This window comes from Rhinolophus hipposideros (assembly GCF_964194185.1).
Source record: "Rhinolophus hipposideros genome assembly, chromosome: 11".
Lineage (NCBI taxonomy): Eukaryota > Metazoa > Chordata > Mammalia > Chiroptera > Rhinolophidae > Rhinolophus > Rhinolophus hipposideros.
Window position 1 is genome coordinate 9,411,935 of NC_138057.1, and position 26,278 is coordinate 9,438,212.

General features: G+C 40.0%; 2 protein-coding genes across 2 annotated transcripts in view; one reads left to right on the forward strand and one right to left on the reverse strand.

The window, feature by feature from the left end:
• Positions 1–1,236, reverse strand: part of ACO1 (aconitase 1) — a 52,965-nt gene extending 51,729 nt beyond the window's left edge. The window contains exon 1 of the mRNA XM_081066044.1: positions 1,079–1,236. The gene's annotated coding sequence lies outside the window, so the exon portion shown is untranslated. The remainder of the gene's footprint in view (positions 1–1,078) is intronic.
• The window catches only part of LOC308504729 (uncharacterized protein), a gene marked incomplete at its 5' end in the record, with an annotated part of 64,957 nt that continues 39,534 nt past the window's right edge, over positions 856–26,278 (forward strand). The window contains 3 exons of the mRNA XM_081065913.1: positions 856–879; positions 973–1,462; positions 1,923–2,028. Of these exons, the coding sequence (XP_080922039.1) occupies positions 856–879; positions 973–1,462; positions 1,923–2,028 (620 nt within the window). The remainder of the gene's footprint in view (positions 880–972; positions 1,463–1,922; positions 2,029–26,278) is intronic.

Genomic DNA, 26,278 nt, shown 5'->3' on the forward strand with positions numbered 1-26,278 from the left:
CACTCTTATGTTTTCAGGAATATACAGTGGAGTTTTCCGAGGCTACATGACATGGTACTGCAACAGACTAATTGCAAAAACAGATCTAAGAATCCACTGCCTACTATGAAATCTAACATCAAAGAGATTTGCAAAAATATAAAACAATGCCACTCTTCTCAGTGACCTTCTGTTTTGGAAAATACGATGACTTTCATAAAAATATGTTAACATTTAATAGGCCCACAATTATTTCTAAATGAATTAACTATAGTAAAACATTCTCAGTTATATGGTAAATATTGAAATATGTAATCCATATAAACAAAATCTCCTTAGTATACTATTTTTTAAGAGCGTAAAGGGGTGTCTAGGCCTCCCCAAAAGTTTGAGGACTACTGTCCTGGAGGCTGTGACCCAAGCCCCCTAGGGTACCCCCGGGAGGGTTGTGTATGTGGCAGGAAGGATATGCCATTCTGATGTGCTGGCTGAGTTAGGAAACCCAAGCTCCTTCCTGGGTCTCTGAATCTACTAGGGTGGGTTCTGTGACCAAACCTTCCACGTTCCACCGAGGGGGTCTTTTCCCCCTCGCCCCATTTTCCCATTACCACTAGGTGTGGATTCCACAATCTGCAGGCTCCTCAGTGAGGATTTCCCCATGCAGCAGGCCTGGGCTCGGCGAGGCCTACCCGCTGAGGCCAGCACACCCTTCTGGAAGTTAGGACTCCCCGGCTCGGCCGGCCTGCACAGCCTCGGTGAGGACTGCCCGTGAGGCCCGCACAACATCGCCGAGAATTCCCCGGGTGGCACGCGCAGCCAAGGCAAATAGGGGCGAGGAGAGCCATTTCACGTCCCTGACCCCTGTTCCCGCGCTGCATGGGCTGGGGACTAGATGGAGAGGTCAGTCCCCAGGAACCAGTCCCCGATTCTCCCCTCGGCCTTTCCCGCACTCTCCCCCGCCGCGGGCCGCTCTGCACGCGGCAGTCCCGCTAGGGGAACGTGCCCCGGGCGCCGCGGAAGAGGCTCGCACCGACTCCCCCGGGACCGGGGGGCCGGCGCTGCTGCCCGAGGACGTCGGGCCGGCCTAGCGAGTACTCACCGGGGACTGCACCGCGGGGCTCCGGAGAGCAGGCGAACACCGAGCTGCTGAGCGCGCTCCCGTGCGCTGCGGGGCGCGCTCCCGCGAGCGGCGAGGCCAGCCACCGCCACCTCCTCCGGGCTCCACGCCCTTCAATCCCCGGCCACCGGCCGCTGGGCGGAGCGGGGGCGGGGCGCCGGGGTTGCGGTCCGAGCCGCGGGGCGGAGTCCGTCCGGCTCCCCCGCCCCCTCGCCGCCGCCGGGGTGACTTCGCCTTGGGTGGGAGGGAGGGTTGCCAACAGGGCAGTTGCGGCAAGCGGACAGACTGCCCCCGGGGCGCGGGTCCACTCTCGCGCGCCCAGGGCCTGGGACCCAGGTGACTTTCGCTCGCTTTGGGACGTGGAGTGTAAGTGCGCAGCTCGCTCTAGGAAGTGAGCCGAAAGGGAGGGGAAGAAATGCAGTTTTTAAAAATGATTTGGCCATAACGTTTCCCTAAGGTTTCATTTTTTGGCTGCTGCGGATATGAGTGATGGCCTCGCTCCTTCCCACCGCCTCGCCTCGCCTCTCTGTCACAAACACACCCCCACCCCCAGCTTAACCCCCACCTTAATTCCTTGCAAAGCGTGCCAGGTGGGCATCAGGGTCACGCTGACAGGAGAGGACCTCACGGGTTCCTTACGAATGCAATTTCTATGTGTAAATATATATATATTTTTTTTATTGAAGAAGGGCGCAGCTCACAGTAGCCCATGTGGGGATCAAACCGATAACCTTAGTCTTATTAGCACCCGCTCTAACCAACTGAGCTAACCGGCTGCCTCCATGTGTAATTTTTTTTAAACGTGTACAAACGCTTTATAATGCAGGCTGTTCAGCAGGTCAGAAGTCAGAGAAAAGGCTGAGAGTTGACACTGAGTGGACCTTCTTCATGGGACCTGTTTTTGATGGGGAGTTGCACCCACTCAGGCAAACGTGAGTCTAAAGAAGTGATTAGATCTTTCTAGATGAAAGGTGGTGAGGTTTTCTAGATGAAAGGTGGTGAGGTTTTCCTGCCCAATTTACTCGTGAAGTTATTGTAGTTTTCTGTGTTGAGTATCTGAATAAACACACTAAGATGAGTAACAAAAATTCTGCATTAATAATGTCTGTATTAATACTACTACAGACAGCTACCAGTTACCATGCTCTTACTCTGTGTAGGGCCTTGTAATTGAATCTTTACATATGTTACTCAATTCGACTCTCCCAACTGCCCTATGAAGTGAGAAATGTTACCCTATTTTGCAAATATGAGACATCCCATAACTGGGATTCAGTTCTCAGGTTTGTCTGACTCTGAAGCCCACACTTTTTTTTTTTTTATCATGTTACTTTATAGACTGCAGCTATCCCCTAGTTATATTTAATTTTTAAATATAAAGGGTTATATTTAATTTTGAAAGACGGGATATTTACAACTATATTTCCAACATGGGAGGAGACTTTCTTCCCACCCACTCCCTAAATTCCTTCCATTCATATTCATTGAACAAACTTTCCTTGAGTGTCCACCATATATACCAGAGATTCACGACAAACCCTTAAAAATAATACTAGAGTCCTCTTGGAAATTAGGGACAGTATAGAGATAGCAGGATTGGGGGGCGTAGGGAGAGAATGCATTCAGCGAAATTTTGATTCTTACTGAGGCAGCCCTTCAGAAAGCAAAATTTTTAAATTTAAAATGTTAACAGGCATATAACTGGTAATCCTTGACAGAAAATAATTAAATCAGAAGTATAAAGGAAATTGAAATTTATTAGTAAATACTCCGGCCAAAACCATGTAGGAAATAGTTCCCACATCACTCTGCTCTGTGGCTCTTGGGAATGTCACGAGTGACAGGCTGACTGCAAATCCAGTGACCTCCCTTCCGTGCCTGTCCTTGCCGACTGCTCTGTGGTATTTGACACTGGTGACTAGTCTTTCTTTGAAATTTTAACCTCCTTCTGGCTTTAGAGCCCTCTGCTTTCATGACTCATCTCTTCTCGCTTTGGTCCCTCTTTTTAGGCTTTTTCACTGCACTTTCTTCTCTCACTTTACATATGACTCCATTTACTGAGTTTTCTTTATTTTCTCTCTATGCAAACTCCCTGCCACCTCTAGCTGAAGCCCGCTACATCTTTTTCATTTTCTTAACCCTCTTCGGATCTCTGTACTCTTTATTTCCAGCCATTTGTGGGTCATCGCCACCCAGATATTCCAAAGTCACCTGCCATTCTTATCTAAAATGGCAATTCAGTATCTTCTCTAAACCACCTGTCTGTTCCCTCCTACATGCAGTTTCTTCCTCATTTTAAGATGTGGTATTCAGGATGAGGAATAAACTGCATCTTAAATTTGGATCTCACGATTTGTTGAAAAAGCTAAACGTCTAAGGGGTTCAGAGTCATATTACTATGCTCATACAGGGTCTGCCTGGGAAATATGTCTGTTGTAACACAAAAGATTCTGCAGGTGGGCCAGAGGAGTGTTGTATATTTTATGAATCTTCTGTGAGGAAGCCATCCAGGTGAGGTGACTGTTCATGCACGTGTGTCTGCTCCCAGTGGAAGAAGGGTCTTCGGTTGAGATAACAGCACTGTTCTAGCAGCCTGACTACCAGAGGCTTCTGCTACTTTAAGAAGAACATGAGGATTCAGTCAGAGACCTGTTAAGCAATTAGGAATGCCTCATTATACTCCAACTGACTTTAGCTGGGGGTCTTATATTAATTTTCACTCCAAAAAGCGCATTAGAGCTGATTGTCCAGCTAGGTCTTATTTTCAGGGAAACACGGTAGTAGGAGGCAGAGGAGGGGTGCTGGTTTATATCAGAATTAACATCATTTATAATCACTTAGTCTCTAAGGGGAGTTTTTGGTAAGCAATCTCTGTTCTGGCCCTGGCCCAGCCCAAGGGGCCCAGCAGCAGTCCCGTCATGGAACAACAGTCTCTCCCCCACAGCTTTGCAATTCATAATGTACTTTCACACATATTATTTAATAGTAAGGAAGTGTAAGAGAAAGGCAGTTTAGCATAATGGTTCTCACACCTCTTGGTGCATTAAAATCACACATTTCCATGCTGCCCTCTAGAGAGACCAAGTTTGAGGGTCCAACCGTCCTTTGAGAAAAAGCAGTGGTGGGTCCCAAATTGGGTGTTTCTTAGAATCACCAGAGGGCACTTATTAAAAATACAGCCTCCTGTGTCCACCATCTCCTAGAATGTCTGATTCATTAGGTCAGGGTGCGATTGTGCTCAGTGTCTGAGGAATCTAAATACTACAGGTGACTCTGCTCTAGCATGTCCACATTTTGGCACCAGGGAGCTGGTATTTCAAAATACACGCTCTACAAGGATGGAACCATGTCAGTTTGTTTATTACCCCTAAAGTGAAGCCTGGAGCATAGTAGGTGCTCAATACAAGTTTGTTGACTCTGACTTACTGTCATTTCACCTGCCCTCTACTCTGTTACTCTCCGTTGGCCTCTGTGCTGTTCAGTGTTCTCATAGCACAGAGGGGAGACATCTGTTAGGCAATAAATAAAGTATAAGTTGGTCCTTCTGACATTCTTGTTTGAAGGGTCTCTAGAATACCTAAGTTTATCACTGAATTTATGTCTTCCACATACCAGAGGAAGTTTAAAATAAATGCTTTCTGTTCTTCTAAAAAAAATGCTATATTCATAAGGCAATTCTTAGCCTTATCTTGGCCCCCCCCAAATATCAAAATGTCACCCCCCCCCACGTCTGTCATATTCTTAATTTTTGGGCTCTCTTTCTTACCGCCTAAGTGCCTGAATCCCTGAGCTGCCTTCCCAGGGAACCAGGATCCTTTGGCTACCTGCTTTACAATCACCACTCCTCTCAATATAGCTAATAATAAAAGCCAAATATGATTAAGGGTCCTATTGAATCTTCACAACAACCCTTTCAGGCTGGTGACATTGTTGCTATTTTGCAGATGAGGACATTGAGACTCAGAGTGATCATATAATTTGCTTCAGGTCACATAGCTTGTAAATGGTGATGCTGGGGTGGGAACAAAGGCTGTTCAGACTCATATTACTGTGCTCATACAGGGCTTGTGCTTTTAACCTCTATGCAACCAAATATAATTTTATTTAAGTGAAATCATTGGATACCCTGAGGTTATAAGTTATTTATTCTTTGCAGAAGAGGAACTCAAATATTCCAGGAGGGACTGTTGGTCTGTCACCATATAATACCTTATTACGTTATGTTTAGGGCGTCTTCTCCCTGATGATAGTACAGACCCCTGCCACAGCCCAGTACTGTACGGTAGGCGCCCCAGGGAGAGATGCTCCTCATCCTGGGCAATGGAAGTCGGGAGCAGTGATGTCAATGCTCTGAGGCTGCTGCTACTGATTTAATATTTTTTCCCTAGAAAATGATTTGGTAACATCGACAAATGAGAGTAAAAAAACTGCACATTTGTCACTAATTGGACTCATTTCTATTACCAGTTTATCAAGAGACTGCGTTCACATATTCCTTTAACTATTTTTTTAAAGTCTTACTGTTGTCTCTATGTTTCTTACGCTGTCTTCATTCTTTTCCATGCTTTAGGCTCTTCGTTGTTCATTCTAGGTATTTCTTTCTGACCTTTCAGTTACTATAAAAGCAGTGGATTCCCCAAACTCATTTTCTCTCAGCTACAAAACAAACTCCTTCTATGCATAGCATCCACCTGGGCCTGTACCTGTTGTCCCTACGGAGAACCGATGCAATATTTCTTTCATGCTACTTGCTGTGTATGAGTAATAAAAGTACTTTATCTCTGAGCCAAGAATCTTGGGTCTTCTGCCAACATCCATGAAACAGCAACAGGTGAAATTATTAGCTTGTGAAGGGTAATATCTCTGAGCCTGGGAGTTTTGGTGACAAGAGGGGTACTGGAAGACATTCCTTTTTGGAAGCCCCCAGGGCTGTTCGTGAACATGAGAATATCCTGAGGATCCAGTGGCAGATACTCTCACTCAAGGGGTGAGCGAGGTGAGTCAGGGTCCCCCACTGTCCTACCTGTTGCTGAAGTTTTAGAGGCTAAGTGGCAAGAGGCAGGGCTGAAACAATCTACCCAAATGATGTCTCATTGTGCTGCTCACTGTGTTCAAGAGCAGGAAGTAAAAGGGATGTTATATGACAAAGGGTCGATAAAAGAAGGGCAACCACGGGATTTCCAAAACTTAAATAAATGACATTACCAATAAGGAGACAGAGCTTTAGCTGGACCCAAACTCGATATTTGTTTGGATGAGCTCAAGTTGCTGGCAGCTGCTTGAAATTGGAAGTCGATGCAAAGTTTTGCTCAGTCTGTATCTCCCGACTGCTCCCTTACCCCAGACCCCAACTTCCGCCGCCTTCAGGAAAAAAGCTGAGTATGCTTGGGGAACTTAAGGAGGGGAGGAACTCAAATATTTTTTTTAGTGCTGTGGTATACCAGTGCTTAGTTCACAATCTTACTCAGCTAGTTGGGGATGGGGTGCTGAATGCCGGGGTGCTGAATGCAAGGGTATGTAAAGCCACTGAGGACTATGGGGGAAGCTGTAATAATGGGGGCAAGGAAACTGGTGTTGAGCATAGCTTGAAGAGAAAGGATTAAAAGCCATCCTCCACAGCCTATCTTCATTGCATACCATTGCATCCCTTCTACTTTCTGGACTTCCAATAGCAATAGCCCCTGACACACCTGTTAGACTTCTTGTCTATTGGTCCATTGGAACATGGGCCATTGGTTTATATTCCCATAGGGCAGTGGTTCTCAACCAGGGCAATTTAGTCCCTCCCTTCCCCGGCTCCCCACCCCTCACCCCAGGGACATTTGGCAATGTCTGGAGACATCTTTGATTGTCACAACCAGAGGGTGGGTGTGTTCTACTGACAGTGGCCAGAAGCAGGAATGCTGCTAAACATCTTACAGTGCACAGAATGTTTCCCCAAACAAATAATTATCTAGCCCAGAACATCAATAATGCCACAGTTCAGAAACCCCGCTGTAGGGGAGGAAGAATGCCCCATATTCAACTGATGGGGTTTGGGCAACATTTTCTGTGAAGAAGGAAAGTTAAAGAGACCTTGCAAAGAGGACCCTTTGAGTAGATTCAAAGTCTTTCAGTGCTGATTGTATAATTCATGCATATATTATACATGCTTGTACTGTGAATGCTCATGGAGTCCAGATTTTCCTCCATTCAAGAACTGTGGCATGTAGAGAGGCCACCTCGGTCTTCTTTCTGGTGGTCTAGCAAAAAGAACATAAAATCTGAGAAGAAATGGAAATCACAGCTTTAGTTCAAGACTTAAGGTTGCAGAATGCAGAGGCAACTTCCTAGTACAACATCGCCACCTGCTGGAATCAGACACCAACTACATGTCTTTAAAAAAAGGGGAGGCTATTGACCAGTCCCTGAAGCTGAACACCTGACCCATAGAGGCCTGTGACTCTACAGTCTGACGTCCCCATTTTGGGATGCGTCAATTCAGACTTAACAACTAATAAGGAAAATGTCAAATATTCCTCACTTGTCAAATGGAAATTGGATATTCAAGGATGCCGTGGCCTGGTCCCAGCAATATCTCAGGTTAGTATATGAAAAAGTGGCAGATACTGATTTGGGGAAGTTTTATTTGCATTATGCCGCCTCAAGTAAAGCCATTGGCTCAATGAGCCCTTGATTCACAGAGGTCCACTTAATGCCTGGGACTGGGTCACTGATGGTTTGGCTGAGTTGAAACCTATTGGTGTCCACTGGGCTGTTGCAGCCATTCAACTGCTTCTCCATATGTGCCCTCCTGGAAATGGGTATGGCTGTCCATTCAGTGGGCAGACCTGAAAGCCATTCTTATAACTCTGGCTAATACTCCCTATGATGAAACTTATATATATATATATATTTTTAACTGATTCTTGGAATATTGCCAATGATTTAGTTGTCTGGTGTGCTACCATTCTGACACTTGGAAGACTACAGGCTGATAGATTAAACAACCCTTAAGCCCCAAATGTACAAGAATGGGGGCAATTAATAGTCTCATTGTTGCCTAGATCCAACACTGCCACTTGAGACAAATAGTAACTGCAGCTGACAATCTGTGGACATGGCTGGTCCTGAATTATTCTGCTGTGCCTGGTGCCATCAATAGCAGTTACTAACTTGGACCCCCTTTAAACAGGTACAAACACATGTATTGGCACAACTTTGTTTTATTCTAACTGTTACAAATTCACACGCTTCTCTAATGCTTGAGAGGTCTTGGGTTATGCCATGTATGGAAAAGGAGGCTACAACCACTCGGTGATACTGCCCGTGTAACTTAACCAAACCAACGTAATGCTGATCCAAATCAAGTTTAATGACACATCCTGATAGGAGTTAACTGTGCCTGTTTGGGTTACGTGTTTGCATATGGCTGGAAATGGGCCACAGAATGTTTCTCCATTGGGGGATGGTGGTTGTTTTGGTCCATCTATTGCCTCCTGTAATTACTGACAATGACAGCAAAGATCAGCAGGTCAATGTAAACTCACTTGCATGGGTTGTAATGGATAAGGGACTGGCTTTAGACTAGACTACATCCTGACTGGCTGAAATGAAGTCCCCTGGTTTCCCCTAGGACAGTTGTGTGAGCCCAGGCCCCTGCAAGGCATATTTGAGGTCAATACTGCAGGTTAACTTCATCTTATTGTTTGGAGTCCTGCTGATAGTAGCCTTAATTAAATGCTCTATAAGACAAATTGAACAGATTGGACAGAACAACTCTGTTGGTTAAATTAATCAGAGTGGCCAATAGACTGACGTGCTTTTTCTGTGAGTTTGCCAGAAGCCCAGACATGTCAGGATAATGGGTGAATTGATGAGGAAAGCAATTTTCCATGGGCCCTGAGCATCCCTGCACATTTTTGCTGGGGATGCAAGGTTCTGACTGCTCTTTACCCATGCCATTCCTCAGGGCTCTGTTTATAGTGAGCAACCTTGAGGGCTGGAATGCTATGAAGTCAGGCATTTGCTTTAAAATTATTGGACAGGGAGAAGAACTGAGTGAGCGTATAGATGAAACAATATTATCTAAGAATTTGTAATTGTTGAGTCAGGGCCATGGGTACATGTAGGTTCAAAGTGCAGATTTTCTTACCATTCACTATAAAAGTGGTGAATTCCAAAACTCAGCCCTTCTTCGCCTGCAACACAAAGCCATTGTATGTATTACATCCTGTGGGCCACTGCATGTCACCCCCATGGGACATGCGACAAGGAACTGATGTTCATGCTGTTTGCTGTGCCTATGACCTAGGAGTCTCATGCCTTCTGCCAATATTCATAAAATAGTAACGTTATTATTAGCTTGTAAGTAGGGTAATATCCCAAACCATGATAGGGGTTGTTTTCTCAGGGGCTGGGGCTTGGTGGATGCTATGGTATTTGGTTGAAATCACCAGGCAGAAATTTAGTTGTGTAATTTTGTTTATACATTGAAAAAAAAATCAATTGATTAAACTTGTCTTGCAATTGCAACCAAACTTTGCTAAACTGGAAAATTAGAACTTTTCTCTTTAGTCACTTTTAGGCTTTGTTAAAATTTTTAAAAAAAAATTATGAATAATCTCAGCCATTTACAAAAGTAAATAGTTTAGTATAATGAGCTCCCATGTAGACATCACTCAGCTTCAATAATGATCAACTCATGGATAATCTTGTTATTTCTCTATCTGCCTTCCACCCCTGCTTACTCTGAAGCACATTTGTAAAATCATATAATTCCATTTGTAACATATCCTGTTTTAAAAATCATTTGCTTTGTCTTATTGTACCTTTATTTTGTATTCCTCAAGGGCTATTTTGTGAACATAGACTCTATTGGTGCATTAATGATAATTTAAAAAAAATATATCACAATTCTCTCTCTTTCCTCACCCCTTAAATATTTAGAAAGCAGCCAAAGCTGTACATAGTGGTAAATGTATAAATTCTGTGGTTATTTTGAAAAAAGAAATTCATGAAGTTAGAAAAAGAAAAACTAAGGAAAATATAAATTAGTAACAACATATTAATAAATTATAAAATATTTAGAAGACTAATTCTGAGAACTATATCTTTGAAAAAATATACAAATCTCTGACAAATCAAAAATGAGGTAAAATATGCAAACATGGAGATATGTAATTAAAATATGGATGTAAAAATAATTTAATACAATACTTTGAATTACTGTATGCAACTAATTTTGAAACTCATAGAGAGACAAATATATATAAAACCTGTGTTAGTGGTAGCTTCCACCCCTCAGAGACTTGATTTTGGTTCAAATACCACTTGTATTTGTTTGTGACAACAATCCAAAGACCTACCATGATTTAAGATTTTGTGACTTTGTAGTTTTCCAAGCATGCACACGTACACATCCATGTAGGCTGTCCTTATATTCGCAGCATCTAACCTGGTTAACCCGCCCCTTTTTCATCTTCCAAGTGGAAACCCATCGGATCACACAGCAGGGCCCTAGAGCATGGGTTGGTCAGCTTTTTCTGTAACGGGCCAGAGAGCAAATACTTTAGTCTTTGTAGGCAAATAGACATATTACCCCTTCTCTTCATCATCCTTCTTCCTCGTCTTATTTTTACAACCTTTTAAAAACATAAAAGCTTAGTTCTCAGGAATACAAGTGAGGCTGCGCTTATGGCTGCCCTGAGGGACGAGGATCGGAACGGTTACTCTCACCTGCCGGTCCCCCGACCCTCCCGGAGAAGGGGCGGGGCCTACCTTCCCGCTTCCTGGTCTCCTGCTCGTCTTCCTGCTCGTCTTCCTGCTCGTCTTCCTGCTCGTCGTCCTCCTTGTCCTGCTCAGAGCGGGGTGGCTTCGACGGCCTTCCCTGGGTGCAGGCAGCTGACGGACACCGAGGACTTCGACAGCTACCAGGGCACAGCTCATGGCCCCCCTGTCGCAGGTGAGTCCCGGCCTTGCCCCGAGACCCACAGCGCGGTGCAGGTGAACCCGCACCGGGGACGTCTGGTGCGGTGATCGGCACCTGCTGCAAGCAGGCGCGGCGCCCCACCCAGCGGCCCACCAACCCCGAGCCGGGCAGCGCCCCCCACCCGGGAGGCAGAAAATCTGAACAAAAACAGGCTACTGGCTGTGTTTGGCCTGTGGGCAGTAGTTTTCTGAACTCTGCCTTACGTTATAATGGCTAAAGAGTGCAGTCCCTAGAGCCATATTGTCTTTGATCCTGGGTTTTCATTCTTATTCCACTTTTTACTACTGTGGTTATGTCACATGGGGAAAAGCTGTAATTTCTCTGTGCCTCAGTTTCCTCATTTTTGAAAACAGTGGTAGTAACAATTCTTAGCTCACTGAGTTATAATGAAGATTGAATGAACTAATATGTATACAGTGCTTAGCAAAGCTTACCTGCACATTGTAAATGCTCACTAGATATTAGATATTATTATGAAGGCTTTTATTTCATATAGACTATTTCTGTTCATTTCAAGAGTAATGGGGAACAGTTTAATCATATACTGTGTAATCATTTTTCTCTTTCTCACCTCTATTCTCTGTCTCACCTCATTTTCTTTCAGATGTAACCAAGAAATCACTCAGTTTTTAGAAAACACCAGGCATGATTATTCTTTCCACCGTCAGATTTGCTTACAGTCTTATATTCTATACAGAGTGGACTTATTTTATTCTCTAAGAAAAATTATAAATCAATACATTTTTTTCTTCTTCACAGCATTACATATAAATTACCAAAAGTTGATTAGAAGAAATGGTAAACATGGTTAGTGCAATAATGATGCAAGTAATAACAAAAGTTATCAAAGAATTACATCCTAAACTACTAACTCAGATGATTTTGCCTTTTAAATGGGCTTTCTGTTATGGAAAATATAAACATATAAAAAAGTAAAAGAATTATATAATGAACGCCCATGTACTTATGATTTAGACTCTAGGAGGATAAAGTCTTAGACAATATTGTTACTTCTACGTCCTCACTCAATTCTTTCCCACACCTGGTAATTTTGAAGAAAATACCTGACTTTATATAATTTCATATATCATATATTTTGTTTTAAAAATGTAACCACAATATCATCACATTAACAAAGATAAAAATAATTCCAAAATATCAAAATATTCCATCTGTGTTCAAATTTCCCCAATCGTCTTACAATTTGTTTTTCTTAAGTTAGGCCCATAACCTTTCTTCTGTTATTTTATAGATTTATACACTTTCTATTTTTCTTGAATTTTATTTGTTGAAAAAATAATTGTTTGTTTTGTAGTGTTCTAACACCGGTATTTTGTTAATTGCATTTCCATGATGTCATTTAATATGTTCATCTGTCCCCTGCAAACAGGTACAGTACATGTATTTTGAATCTTGATTACGGTTCCATATTTTGCACAAGAATACTTTATAGATGATGTTGTATACTTTTTTCAGGAGGTATCTAATATCCTTTTTTTTTTTTTTTTTTTTTTGGTGACGTGAGCAGACATTGATGGTCTTTGCCTAGACTCATTAATCATTAGGGTTTGGCTCCTGAGTCCTTTTGACATAACGCAGCTGTCCTAATAGCTTCCTTGCTTTCTGGTGTAACAGGAAGTTCCTCACTCAGTTTGTACATTTTCTGCTCCAGACCTAGACTTGCCATTTTTCAAAGGAGCCCTGGTGGTTCCCCTTAGTGGGAAATGGTATCTAGAGACAATTTGGGCACTAGGGGTGTTGGATTGGTATTTGTAGAAACAATGCTTTTTCAGTGGATAGCGTTTTTATTTTTGTTTGTAAAATACATTTTTTACAATTTAATTTTATTTATGATTATGCAAATTATTGTTATGATTTCATGTGGTGTTATGATTTGTAATAGGAAATAGATATTTGGTTTTCATCTCATTTCTGGTGGAGAGCTCCTAAAGCCCTCTGCATTTCCTGAGTGCTAAGAGCCATAAAGGTATCTTTTATTTTAATGAGGTGGCTTTTGGAAATCACCTAAGGATGAGGCTGGTTGCCAGAGGAGCCAACCATGTGATTAGGGTTGGAACTTTAAGTCCTTCCCCCTGACCTCTGGGGAGGAGAGAAGGGGCAGAGGTTGAATCAATTGCCAGTAGCCAACGATTTAATCATTTGTGCCTATGTAATGAAGTCTCCATAAAACCCCAAAAGGACAGGATTGAGAGAGCTTCTGGCTTGGTGAATATGTGGAGATTTGGGGAGAATGGTGCACCTGGAGAAGGTATGGAAGCCTCTTCCCCCTACCTGGCCCTGTTTATCTCTTCCATCTTGCTGTTCTTGAGTTATATACTTTTCTGATAAACTGGGGATGTTGTAGTAAGTGAAATGTTTCTCTGTTCTGTAAGCCATTCTAGCAAATTAACTGAATCTAGGAGAGCGTTGTTGGAACCTCCAACTATAGTCAGTTGGTTAAAAACCCGGATGATAAGTTGGACTTGTGACTAGTGTCTGAAGTGTGTGTGTGGCAGTCTTGTAGGACTGAGTCCTTACCCTCTGATATTTGATGCTATTTCTGGGTAGATAGTGTCAGAATTGTGTTAAATTGTAGGACACCCAGCTGGTGTCAGAAAATTGCTTGTTGATATAGGGGCACCCTCCAACATTTGAATTGGTGACTAAAACCTTATGTTTACCATAGGCAGACTAAAATTTTATGTTTACCATAGGCAGAAAACAGGGCTTCGGGGGAGAGAGGGCAGAGGGAGGGAAGGAGGAAGTGGGGGAAACAAAGAGATTAGATCATTCTTAAGAAAAAGTGCAGCCACAGCTAATTGTGATGGATTATAACACTATTAGCATTGCAGGCAGGAAAAAATCTTCACCCCTGTGACAGTTCCTATAAGGGAATCCCACCTCCCCACAGGAAGGAGTGATCAGCAAAGGCCCACCCTGGGAATGCCTGTAACACCACCCCTGAGTATTTCATCCTCATTCAAATATAATTCTAAATTTCTTTGTTCTTTGGTGCAGTTGCCTTTTTTCCTGGGCCTGTCCACCCCCACATTTTGCGAGTGTATTCTCTTTCTTTTAATAAATCCTCTGCTTGCTTGGCTTGTCTGGCTTTGTTTGCGTGAATCAATATTTTGGTACATCCTGGAATTCCTTCCTGTGAAATTTACTGAGCCCCCAGTTTTTCCAGTAACACTTTAAAAGTCAAATCTGTAGAACAAGGAGTATTTACAGAAGTCTAGCTTCTATCCCCAATCCTCTTCAACCTATGCTTTTCTTTTCTTAAATTTATTGGGGTAACATTTGCTAATTACATATAAATTTCAGGTGTACAACTTTATAATGTGAAAACGTTTACTCTGTTGTATGCTCCCCATCCAAAATAGTCTCCTGTCATCTTGTATTCAACCCCTTTTACCTCTTTCTCCTCTCTCACCCCCCTCCCCTTTGGTAACTACCATTTTATTGTCTGTATCTCTGAGTCTGTTTTTTTGTTTGTATGTTTGGGGATTTGTTTTTTTTTTTTGTTCATTTGTTGCTTTTTGTTTTATATCCCACATATGAGTGAAATCATATGGTTCTTGTCCTTTTCTAGCCGACTTATTTCACTTAGCATGATACTCACAAGATCTATCTATGTTGTCACAAATGGCAATATTTCATTATTTTAATGACTGAGTAGTATTCCATTGCATATATGTACCACATCTTCTTTATCCAGTTATCTGTCAAAGACATTTAGGTTGTTTCCATGTCTTGGTTATTGTGAATAACACCTCAGTGAACATAGAGGTCATATATCTTTATGGATAAGTGCTTTCAAATTATTTTGGGTAGCTACTTAGAAGAGGAATTGCTGGGTCATATAATAGCTCTATTTTTAAGTTTTTGAGGAACCTCCATGCTGTTTTCCATAGTGGCTGCACCAATTTACATTCCTACCAGCAGTGTGCAAGGGTTCACTTTTCTCCACATCCTCTCTAACACTTGTTATTTTTTGTCTTATTCAGAATAGCCATTCTAACAGGTGTGAGGTAGTATCTCATTGTGGTTTTGATTTGTATTTATCTTATAACTGATGATGTCAAACATCTTTTTATGTATCTCTTGGCCTTCTGTATGTTTTCCTTGGAGAATTGTCTATTCAGATCCTTTGCCTATTTTTTAATCAGATTTTGTTGTTGTTGTTGAATTGTATTAGTTCTTCATATATTTTGGATAATAGCCCTTTAGTGGAGATATCGTTTGAAAATATCTTCTCCCTTTTGGTTGGTTGCCTTTTTGTTTTGTTTTTGGTTTCTTTTGATATGCAAAAGCTTTTTAGTTTGATTTACACTCATTAATTTATTTTTGCTTTTACTTCCTTCACCTTTGGGGACAAGTTCACAAAACCCATCTGAGTCGAAGGTCCATAAGGTTAGTGCCTATTTTTTCTTCTGTTATCTTATTATTTCACGTCTTATATTTAAGTGTGTAATCCATTTTGAGTTATTTTATGTGTAGGATGTCAGATAGCAGTCTAGTTTCGTTGTTTTGCATGTGGTTTTCCAGTTTTCCCAGCACCATTTATTGAAGAGACTTTCTTTTATTATTTTTAAAGATTTTTATTAAAATATAGCTAACATACAATATTATATTACTTTCAGGTGTATACATTAGTTATTCAACCCTTATATACCTAGAGAAGTGATCACCATAAGTCCAGCAACCATCTTACAGCATGCTATGCTATCATGATATTATTTACTATATTCCCCATGCTGCACATTACATCCCCATGACTTAACTTGTTTTATACCTGGAAATTTAAACCTCTTATTCCCTTCAACTTTTCTCCCTCTTTTAAAAATTTTCAATTACAGATGACATTCAAACTATTTTATTAGGTTGGTGCAAAAGTAATTTCAGTTTTTACAATTAGTTTTAACTTTTTAAACTGCAGTTACTTTTGCACCAATCTAATATGTTAATTTCAGGTGTACAGCATAGTGGTTAGACATCTATATAATTTTAGAAGTGTTTCCCCTGACTAGTCTAGTACCTACCTGGCAATATACATAGTTAATACCATATTATTGACTGTATTCCTGTGCTTTACCTTATGTCCCCATGACTATTTTGTAACTACCAATTTGTACTTCTTAATGCCTTTACCTTTTTCACCCTGTTCCCCAAATCCCCTCCCATGTATCACTGCAATAAGTGTAGTCCCCATCTGACACCATACGTAGTTATTACAATATTATTGACTATATTCCTTATGCTATACCCTACCTCCCCATATCTACTTTGTAACAACCAATTTGTACTTCTTAAATCCCTTCCCATTTTTCACTGATCCCTGCAATCCCACTTCTATCTGGCAATCATCAAAATGTTCTTTCTACGTGTATGAGTGTGTTTCTGTTTGTTTGTCTGTTTATTTTGTTGTTTAGATTCCACATATAAATGAAATCACATTGCATCTGTCTTTCTCTGACATATTCCACTCAGCACAGTACCCTCCAAGTCCATCCATGCACTGCAGATGGCAAGAACCCATTCCCTTCCATGGCCGAGCAATATTCCATTGTATATATGTACCACCTCCTCTTTATCCATTCATTTATAGAAGGACACCCAGGCTGCCTCCACATCGTGGCCATTGTAAACAATGCTGTAATGCACTTATAGATGTACATGTCCCTTTGAAGTAGTGTTTTGGGTTTCTTCATATAATTACCCAGAAGTAGGTTACTCGGTCCTTCTTTGTCACTTGTTATAGCCTTTGTTTTAAGTCTGTTTTGTTAGGTATAAGTATTGCTATCATAGCTTTTTTAAAATTTCCATTTTCATGAAATATGTTTTTCCCATCCCTTTACTTTCTGTCTATGTGTCTTTTGATCTGAAGTGTGTTTATTGTAGGCAGCATATGTAAGGGTTTTGTTTTCTTACCCATTCATCCACCCTATGTTTTTGATTGGAGCATTTAAAGCATTTACATTTAAAGAAATTGTTGCTAGATCTGTTTTTACCATTTTATTATTCATAATTTTTATTTTTTAGTTTTTTGGTCTTAAGTCCCTCTAACACTCCTTGTAATACTGGTTTGGTGGTGAGGAACACTTTTATCTTTTCTTGTCTTGGAAGCTCTTTATGTCCTTCGAGTCTATATGATAGCTTTGCTGGGTAGAGTAATCTTGGTTGTATGTCTTTGCTTTTTCATCACTTTGAATATTTCCTGTCAGTCCCTTCTGGCCTGCAAAGTTTCTGTTGAGAAATCAGTTGACTGTCTTATAGGAGCTCCCTTGTAGGTAACATTGCTTTTCTCTTGCTGCTTTTAAGATTCTCTGTTTGTCTTTAACCTTTGGCATTTTAATTATGATGTGTCTTGGTGTGGGCCTCTTTGGATTCCCCTTGTTTGGGACTCTGTGCACTTCCTGGGCTTGTATATCTATTTCCTTCCCCAGGTTAGGAAAGTTTTCAATCATTTCTTCAAATAGGTTTTCAACTCCTTGCTGTCTCTCTCCTTCTGGTAATCCTATGTTGCGCATGTTGGTACACTTGATGTTGTCCCAGAGGCCCCTTAAACTCTCCTCATTGTTTTGGATTTTTATTTTTCTATTCAGATTGGGTATTTTCTGCTACCTCATCTTCTAAATTGCTGATTTGATCCTCTGCTTCATCTAATCTACTGTTGGTTCCCTGTAATGTATTTTCCATTTTAGTTATTGTAATCTTTATTTCTAACTGGTTCTTTTTTATGTCTTCTATCTCCATTTTCATATTGTTGAAGTTCTCCCTGAGATCATTGAGCATCCTTATAACCAGTGTTTAGAACTCTGCATCTTGTAGATTGCTTGTCTCCATTTTGTTTAGTTCTTTTTCTGGAGCTTTGTTCTGTTCTTTTACTTGGGAAATATTTCTTTGTCTCCCATTTTGGCTGCCTCCCTTTGTTTCTATGTAGGGCTGCTATGCTTCCTGGTTTTAGTAGAGTGGCCTTTTGTAGTAGGTATCCTGTGGAGCCCAGTGGTGCACTCTCTCTGGTCACCAGAGCTGGGTGCTCCAGGTGTGTCCCTTGTGTGGGTTTTGTGTGCCCTCCTGTTGTAGTTGAGACTTGATTGCTCTTTGCATGGCAATGGGAAGGATTGATCTTCAGGCTGATTGCATTTGAGGACTACTACCCAGAGGAGCTGTTGTGCAGGGCTGACCCTACAGAGCAGGTTCATTTTATCGGGGGTTGAGTGCTTTCCCAGTCTGCCCTTTGGGTGTGTCATCTTTGGAGGTGGCTGGGTGATGCTCTGGCCCAGTCTGAAGCTGGCCATTGGGCCTGCCAGCCCCAGGGGCCTCTGGGAGGGAATCCCCTGCAGGCCAAGTTCAGCCACAGTCTGTGCCCTGCTCAGGGCCACCTGATGTGAGCTACAAAGCAGTCCAGAGATGGCTGCTGCTCATTGTGAGCTTGGAGGTGCCTTGAGAGGCCAAGCCATGAACCAAGGGTGGCTGTCACTAATGTCGGGCTTAGGGCTGCTCAGCCAGTGGTATGGGACACACCAAAGCCAAATGCTGTTGTTTTTTGATTTTGTGAACCTTTGAGAGATTTAAGAAAAGTCCGTAGCATGAGCCAAGGCAGGCCATTTATACGGAAAAGCCACTGGAAAAGGCTTGGGTGTGCCTGAAAGTTGGGTGGGGTGTGGTCTCATGAAGCACTAGGGTGGGGCAGATGAAAGGTGATAGTCCATTTGATGAAGACTGGGGTGTAGCATCTTCCTATATTTGCATGGAGGGATGAGGAGGGCTCAACAAAGAACAATGGCTTCTGCCAGCTCCTCTGTCTGAGAGAAAGCTGCTCCTCCAGCCCTCACCCTGCAGCTAGACAATTCAGTTCCTTCACATATGTCTCTGGTGCCTTTTGAGCTGCTGCCCCAGTGCTAGAGCTCAGAGTGAGAGACTCCATCAGCAAGTAAGTCCGTGTGTGGTCCCCTTAAGAGGAGCACCTGGGATTGCAGCTGCCCTCATTTCACTCAGCCACAATCTCTGCTGGTTTTCACAGCCAAAAGTTATGGGGGCTTCTCTCCTTGGCACTGAAACCCTGGGCTGGGGAGAGGTTGGGATTCCTTGCTCCTTGAGGGGGATCTCTGCAGCTGAGATATCTCTCCCAGTTTTTAATAATCACATGTGGGTATGTGACCAGACTATTTTGTGTCTGTGCCCCTCCTACCAGTCTCGGGGTGGCTTCTGTATGTCCACAGTTGTAGGGCTTTGATTCAGCTAGACTTCAGGCGAGTCTCAGTAATGGTTATTCTGGGGCCTAGTTGTAATTAATGTGGTCCTGAGAGAAGGTGAGCACAGCGTTTACTTACTGCACTTGACCAGAAATCCTCCGAAGAGACTTTCTTTCCTCTATTGTATATTTTTGGCTCCTTTGTCAAAAATTAGTTACCCATATATGTGTGGGTTTCTTTCTGGGCTCTCAGTTCTGTTCTGTTGGGCCATGTGTCTTTTTATGCCAATAACATACTGTTTTGATTATTGTAGCCTTGTAATATAGTTTGAAGTCAGGGAGTGTGATACTTCTGGCTTTGTTCTTTTTTTATGAGAATTGCTTCAGCTATTTGGGGGGTCTTTGGTTCCATATAAATTTGAGGAATTTTCTATTTCTGTGAAAAATGCCATTGGTATTTTGATAGGGATTGCATTAAATCTGTAGATTGCGTTAGGTAATATGGTGTGCTTGTGTGTTAATCAGAGAGTTTTTTGTTGAGTTATAGTTGTCTGACTTGTAACTTTAAGGGGAGAAATAGTGGAGCCTTCTGACTCTGCCATGATGCTGATCTTACTCAACCTATTCTTTCTTACTTCCAATAGGTTTCCTATTTTTTTTGTTTATCCTTCAATTTAATTTAACAAAAGCAAATATGTAAATGTGCTTTTATTCTTCTGTTTTATAGACAAATAGCAGGGCCCTACACACATTTTCTCCTCCCCATCCTTTTTTTTTTTGCCTAATCATGTATCATAGAGGTCACTCCATAGCATATAGAGCCTTTTCCCATTCCTTTTTATGACTGTATGATACTCTATTTTGTGTATATATCATTGGTAGACATTTTTGTTTTCAATCTTTGCTATCATAGGTTGCACATCAAAGAAAATCCTAGACCATATATCTTTTTGCATAGAGTACTAGAAGTACTATTGAGGGGTTAAAGGGTAAATCCATGTCATTTTTGCTAGATGTTGCCAAATTCTTTTGTATATCAGTTAGGGTCTGCAATGGACTGAATGTGTCTCCCCTAAATTCATGTGTTTAAATCCTGACCACCCCCCTCCTCAAAGGGATAGCACTGTGAGGTAGACATTTGGGAAATAATTAGGTCATGAGGGTGGAGCCCTTATGAATGGGATCAGCCTTTTAAAGAGGCTTGAGAACTAGCTGATCTCTTTCTGTCATGTGAGGATATAATATATCAGCAGTCTGCAACCTAGAAAAGGGACTATGCTGGAACCTTCACCTTGGTCTTCCAGCCTCTAGAACTGTGAGAAATAAACGTTTGTTTTTTAAACCACCCAGTCTATGGTAATTTGTCATTTGGAAACAAACCACACAAGTTATTTGAACCAACAGAATTTAATATAAAGAATTGTTCACTACTAGGTATAGTGTTATTAATCACTGAAAGGGTAAAAAGAGAACTTTTAAGGTATCAAAAAGGCAGCAAGTGTAGGAAGCTGCTCTCAGCCCTCAGGAGAGGAAACTTAGAGGAAGAATCCTGTGGAACTGCAACTCAGACCTCTGAGGAGATGGTACTTCCTGACCTGTGCTGGTAATTCTGAGTTTGAAACGGGGAGCCCTGTGCGCCTGGCATCCAGATCTTGAAGAAGGAGGTGGCCAGCTGATTCTGATGTCTTTGTGGGGGACAGGAGTTTGCAAGTATGGGAAAACTGTATTTGGCTACTGCTGTGGGAACGTACTGCTGCTGTCAGGGTGAAGAGCACTGCAGGGCCGACTCATGGGAACTGCAAGCAGACAGGAAGCCCCCAGGAAACAGACAGGAAGGAGCAAGTGCTTTCCTCCTTCTCTAGTCTCTCAGACACCCTCTCGTGTCCCTGTTGACCCATCCTAACCTAGAGCCACTTGATAAAGCAGAAAGATGGTTTGAAAGTTCTGGTCCCAGCATCCAGAAGTGGAGTATAAAAGGGTAGATTTAGAGCTGAGAGGCAGCCATTTAATAATGTCTGTGTTACGGCCTCCATAGGTGTGGCAGTGCTGTTAGCATTTCCTTCAAGTGTCTTTCACCACAGCCTCAGCTACAGAGTACTTTGTCAGACTTTTAGATTTTTGCTATCAGATGGTTCTTTTAAACAACAGGTAATTATGCTTTATAAACTGCTCTAAAGTATAGAAAAAGATAGATGATATAACAGTTCCTACTGGTGTTATGCTTATCATATATAATGGCTTTAAAAATGCTTGTAAACATTTCACAATTGTACGGAAACACGGCTGACACAGACTAATGAACAACTCTGTGACCAAGGATAAAATGACTGTGTAGGACAGCTGAAGCCATCTGTTGGCAAAAGTGAACAGTGGGGACACTGCTGTGTTCCGAGCAATTAAAACAGAGAATCTTCTATACTTTTAACCCATTTGAATTTTATGGTTTATCCCACTCAGATTTAACTCTAGAACAGCTTTTGCTATAAAAATAAGGCACCTTGTTAAAAATTTCTTATTCCTTGCGTAGTGTAAAATTATCTACGTAAAAGGGAATATCTACAAAATACCCCTATTAACAGTTTTCATTTCATATGTATTTTTGACATTCACACATATTTTTATGAAAGCCAATTAGTCATTTACAATTTTTATAGCTTTACTGATAAAACAATTGTTTCTTGACTTTTCTCTAGCTAGGTATCCCTGTCATTTAAATATACTGAGGATCAAAATATGCTCCCTGCTGGGGAAATCACTCAGAGATATATCCTCTTATATTCTAGACACATTCTTCACAGCGTTTTGAAATCTTTGATTGAAATCTGTAAAGGTTAAGTCATCATATAAATAGAAGTGCTATTAACAATCATAAAATTAATGAGAATAATAATGAGCTCAAGCATGTAAAATGTCAGAGTTAGCATAAACCCTGTAATGCCTCTGTGTATGACATTTTTGTTTTGCCATAGGGAAAAGTTCTGTTAGCTAGTTCCCTAAGTAGAGCCAATATGTTATTACTTCAAATAAACTGCTCATTATCTAAGTTGTTTTTGCAACTTTTGGAGAGAGCAAAATGAGCTATTCTTAAAGGAGACATTTATTGTGCAGTAAAATAAAAAAGTGATTTTAAACAAAGGTGAAATTAAGAACATTTCTGTACACCACTTTATTATTACGAAAGTAAAACACATACAACTGCAAACAACTTTGAAAATATACCCATGTGCATCTGCACATATTTGTGCACAAGCATGCACACACACACATTCACACACTCCATTAATATATTTAGTTCCATCAGTATCTATCCTATCTCAATAAGTGGGGAGAATACAGTAGGTAGTTTTATATGTTGCATTTTTTCCAGAACGAAACATCAAAAAGTTTTCTTAGGCCATTGAAAGGTAATTGCAAAACATGATTTTTGTATTGTTGCATAATATTGCTTCACACAACATAGATTGTATTTTGTTTAACTATTGACTATCCCCCATTTTTAAGCTATTTGAAAATTTCCTTATTATTCCATTTTTATGTATAAAACTGTGACCAGATTTCTAATTATTTCCTTCCTTAGCTCAAATTCCTAGAAGGATTGATAGCAAAGGGTTTGCACATTTTTAAAACTTTTAAAATATGTTTCCAAGTTGTCCTCCAGAAAGCTTGTACAGTGGTACCTCGGTTTTCTAAAGTAATCCGTTCTGTAACACCATTGGAATTCTGAAATGTTCGAAAACAGAGGCACTGTTTCCCCATAAAAAGTAATGCAAAATGGATTAATCTGTTCCAGACCTTTACAATCAACCCCTAAAATTGGAAATTTAGCATGAGTTTTACTCTCTAATGATATCATAGATGCATAAAATTTACAGCGTTTGTAAACTGAAATGTTCATCAAGGGAGACATTCGAAAACCAATTTTTTGAACATTAATTTGTAAATAAAATTATAAGACCAAAGTATTCTTGATTTAGCCTTGATTGAAATTATAGTTGAAACCAAAGGCCACACATTTCAGTAGCAGGAATCTTGAGAAGAAAAATAATTATTGACATGCATGATTTGAAAGTATAAAGCACTGAAGTGGTCATTATGTGCTACTAAAGAAATGAGGGTAAAAGCTAAAAACTTGACTTTTTAAAGTGTAAATGTTACCCATTACCATACTGTTTTGATTACTATAGCTTTGTAATATAATTTGAAGTCAGGAAGTATGGTGCCTCCAGATTTGTTTTTCTATCTCAAGATTGCTTTGGCTATTTGAAGTCATTTGTGGTTCCACATGAATTTTAAGGTTGCTTGTTCTGCTTCTGTGAAAAATGCCATTGGAATTTTGGTAGGGATTGCATTGAATCTGTAGATCACTTTTGGTAGTATGGACATTATAACAATATTGATTCTTCTAATCGATAAACACGGGGTATCTTTCCATTTATTTGTATCTTCACTTTCTTTCATCAGTGTCTTATAGTTTTATTTGCTTAGAGAGTAGATGTTAAATGCTCTCACCACATACACACACACATACACACACACACACACACACAAAGGAGTAGCTATTGAAGTGATGGATATGTTAATTAGCTTGATTGTGGTTATAATTTCTCAATATATACATATATCACGTCATAACATTGTATACCTTAAATATATACAATTTTTATTTGTTAATTATACCTCAGTAAATCTGGAAAAAATGGTTTAGCCCTTTGGGAAAAAAGAGTATAAATATTAGGTTGGAGAATAAAGTTCTAGTCATATTTTTCATATACAGTTGTTTTTTTTTTATCATCATGGATTTGGATCTGGCTAGTTCATTAGCAAGGTGTTCTTTAGTAACATACTGATCTTTAACCTTGAGACTATTTTTAAAAACTTTGGAGCAGAAAATTTTACTGAATGTAGGTAATAGACAAATTATATTTGAATTTTATAATTTTTCACTAACTGATTATGGCTTTATTCACTTTGTTATAATTAAACAGGACTATATAAATATTCTCTTGGAAATATCTGGGCTATATAGTAGAAATATATGGTGTTTAAAGCAGAAACATTTAAAAACCAAACATGATAAAAAAATTACAGACCATAACAAGTATTGATGAGGATGTGGAAAAATTGGAATCCTTGTACATTGCTGGTGAGAATGAAAAACTGTGCAGCCACTTTGAAAACAGTTTGGAAGTTTTTCAAAATGGTAGACGTATAGTTACCATTTGAACCAGCTATTCCACTTCTAGGTATATACTCAAGACAAATGAAAACAGATATCCACATAAAAGTTTGTACATGAATGCTCATACAAGTATTATTTATAATGGCCAAAGTAGAAACAACCCAAATATCCATCAACTGATAAATGTATAAACAAAAAGTAGTATATCCAGATAATGGAATATTATTTGGCAATTAAAAGGAATGAAGTACTGATACATGCTACACCATGGATGAAGCTTGAAAACATCATACTAAATGGAAGAAGCCAGCCACAAAAGACACCATGTTGTATGATTCTATTTATATGAAATGCCCAGAACAGGCATATCCTCAAAAAATTAGCCTATCTAATCTATCAATATATAAAAAGGATAGTATATCATGAACAAAGAGATTTATCTGCACATTTTCCTCAAATTAGCCAATATTATCTATCAACATGTCAAAAGGATAGTGTATTATGAACAAAGAGGTTTATCTCAGGAAAGCAAGTCTGGTTCAACATTTGAAAATTAACCAGTGTAATGCACCATATCATCAACTAAGAAAAACTATAATCACCTCAATAGATGAAGAAAAAGCATCTGATAAAATCAGCATTCCATTTATAATAAAAATTTTAGAAAACTACGAACTGAAGGGAACTTCCTCAACCTGATAAAGAGCATCTACAATAAATTTACTGCTAATGTCATTCTTAATGGTGAAAGACTGAATACTTTCCCTGTAAGACCAGAAACAAGGCAAGGATGTCTATTGTCCTTGCTCCTATTCAATTTTGTTCTAGGTCCAAGCCAGTAAAATAAGCCAGGAAAAAGGATAAAAGGCATACAAACTAGAAAGAAAGGAATAAAACTGTTATTTTATTTGCAGATGACATGAACAACGATGTAGAAAATACCAGAGAATTTACAAAAGATTACTAGAACTCATAAATAAGTTTGGCAGGATTTTAGGATACAAGGTAAATATAGAGAATTCAATTTTATTTTTATATACTAGCAACGAACAATTGGAAATTGAAATTGTAGACCGATAGTATTTATAATATCACAACAATTATACAGTACTTAGTTGTAAACCTCAAAAAATATGTGTGGGATCTATATGCCAAAAACTACAAAACACTGTTGAATGAAATCAAAGAAAAGCTAAATAAATGGAGAGCTATACAGTGTTCATGGATTTGAAGTGTCAGTATTGTTAAGATGACAATTCTTTCCAAATTGAACGGCAGATTCAATGCAATACCAATCAAATCTAGCAGGATTTTTTTTTTGGTAAAATTGATAAGCTTATTTTAAATTTTACATGGAAAAGCACACGAAATGGAATGGCCATAACAATTTTGAAAAAGAATTAAGCTGAAGCATTCACTCTACCTTATTTCAAGGCTTACTGTAAAACTATATCATTTAAGATAGTGTAGTATTGGCAAAAGAATAGACACCTTGATCAATACAAGAGAGTAGAGGGCCTGGAAATAAACATGCATATAAACTTGTATGTGTGTCTTTTTTCAAATACAAATGATTTTCAACAAAGGTGCAAAGGCAATTCAATGGAAAAAAGGTTGGAATAATTAGATATCCATATATAAGAAAACCAGCTTCAACCCATATCTTGTGTCATAGTCAAAAATTACTCAAAACAGATTGTATCCGTAAATTTAACATCTAAAACTATAAATGTTCTAGAGGAAAACAGGAGAAAATATTTATGTTCGTTTAGACATAGATTTTTTAGATATGACACTAAAACCATAAATCATAAAAGAAAAATATTGAGACACCCT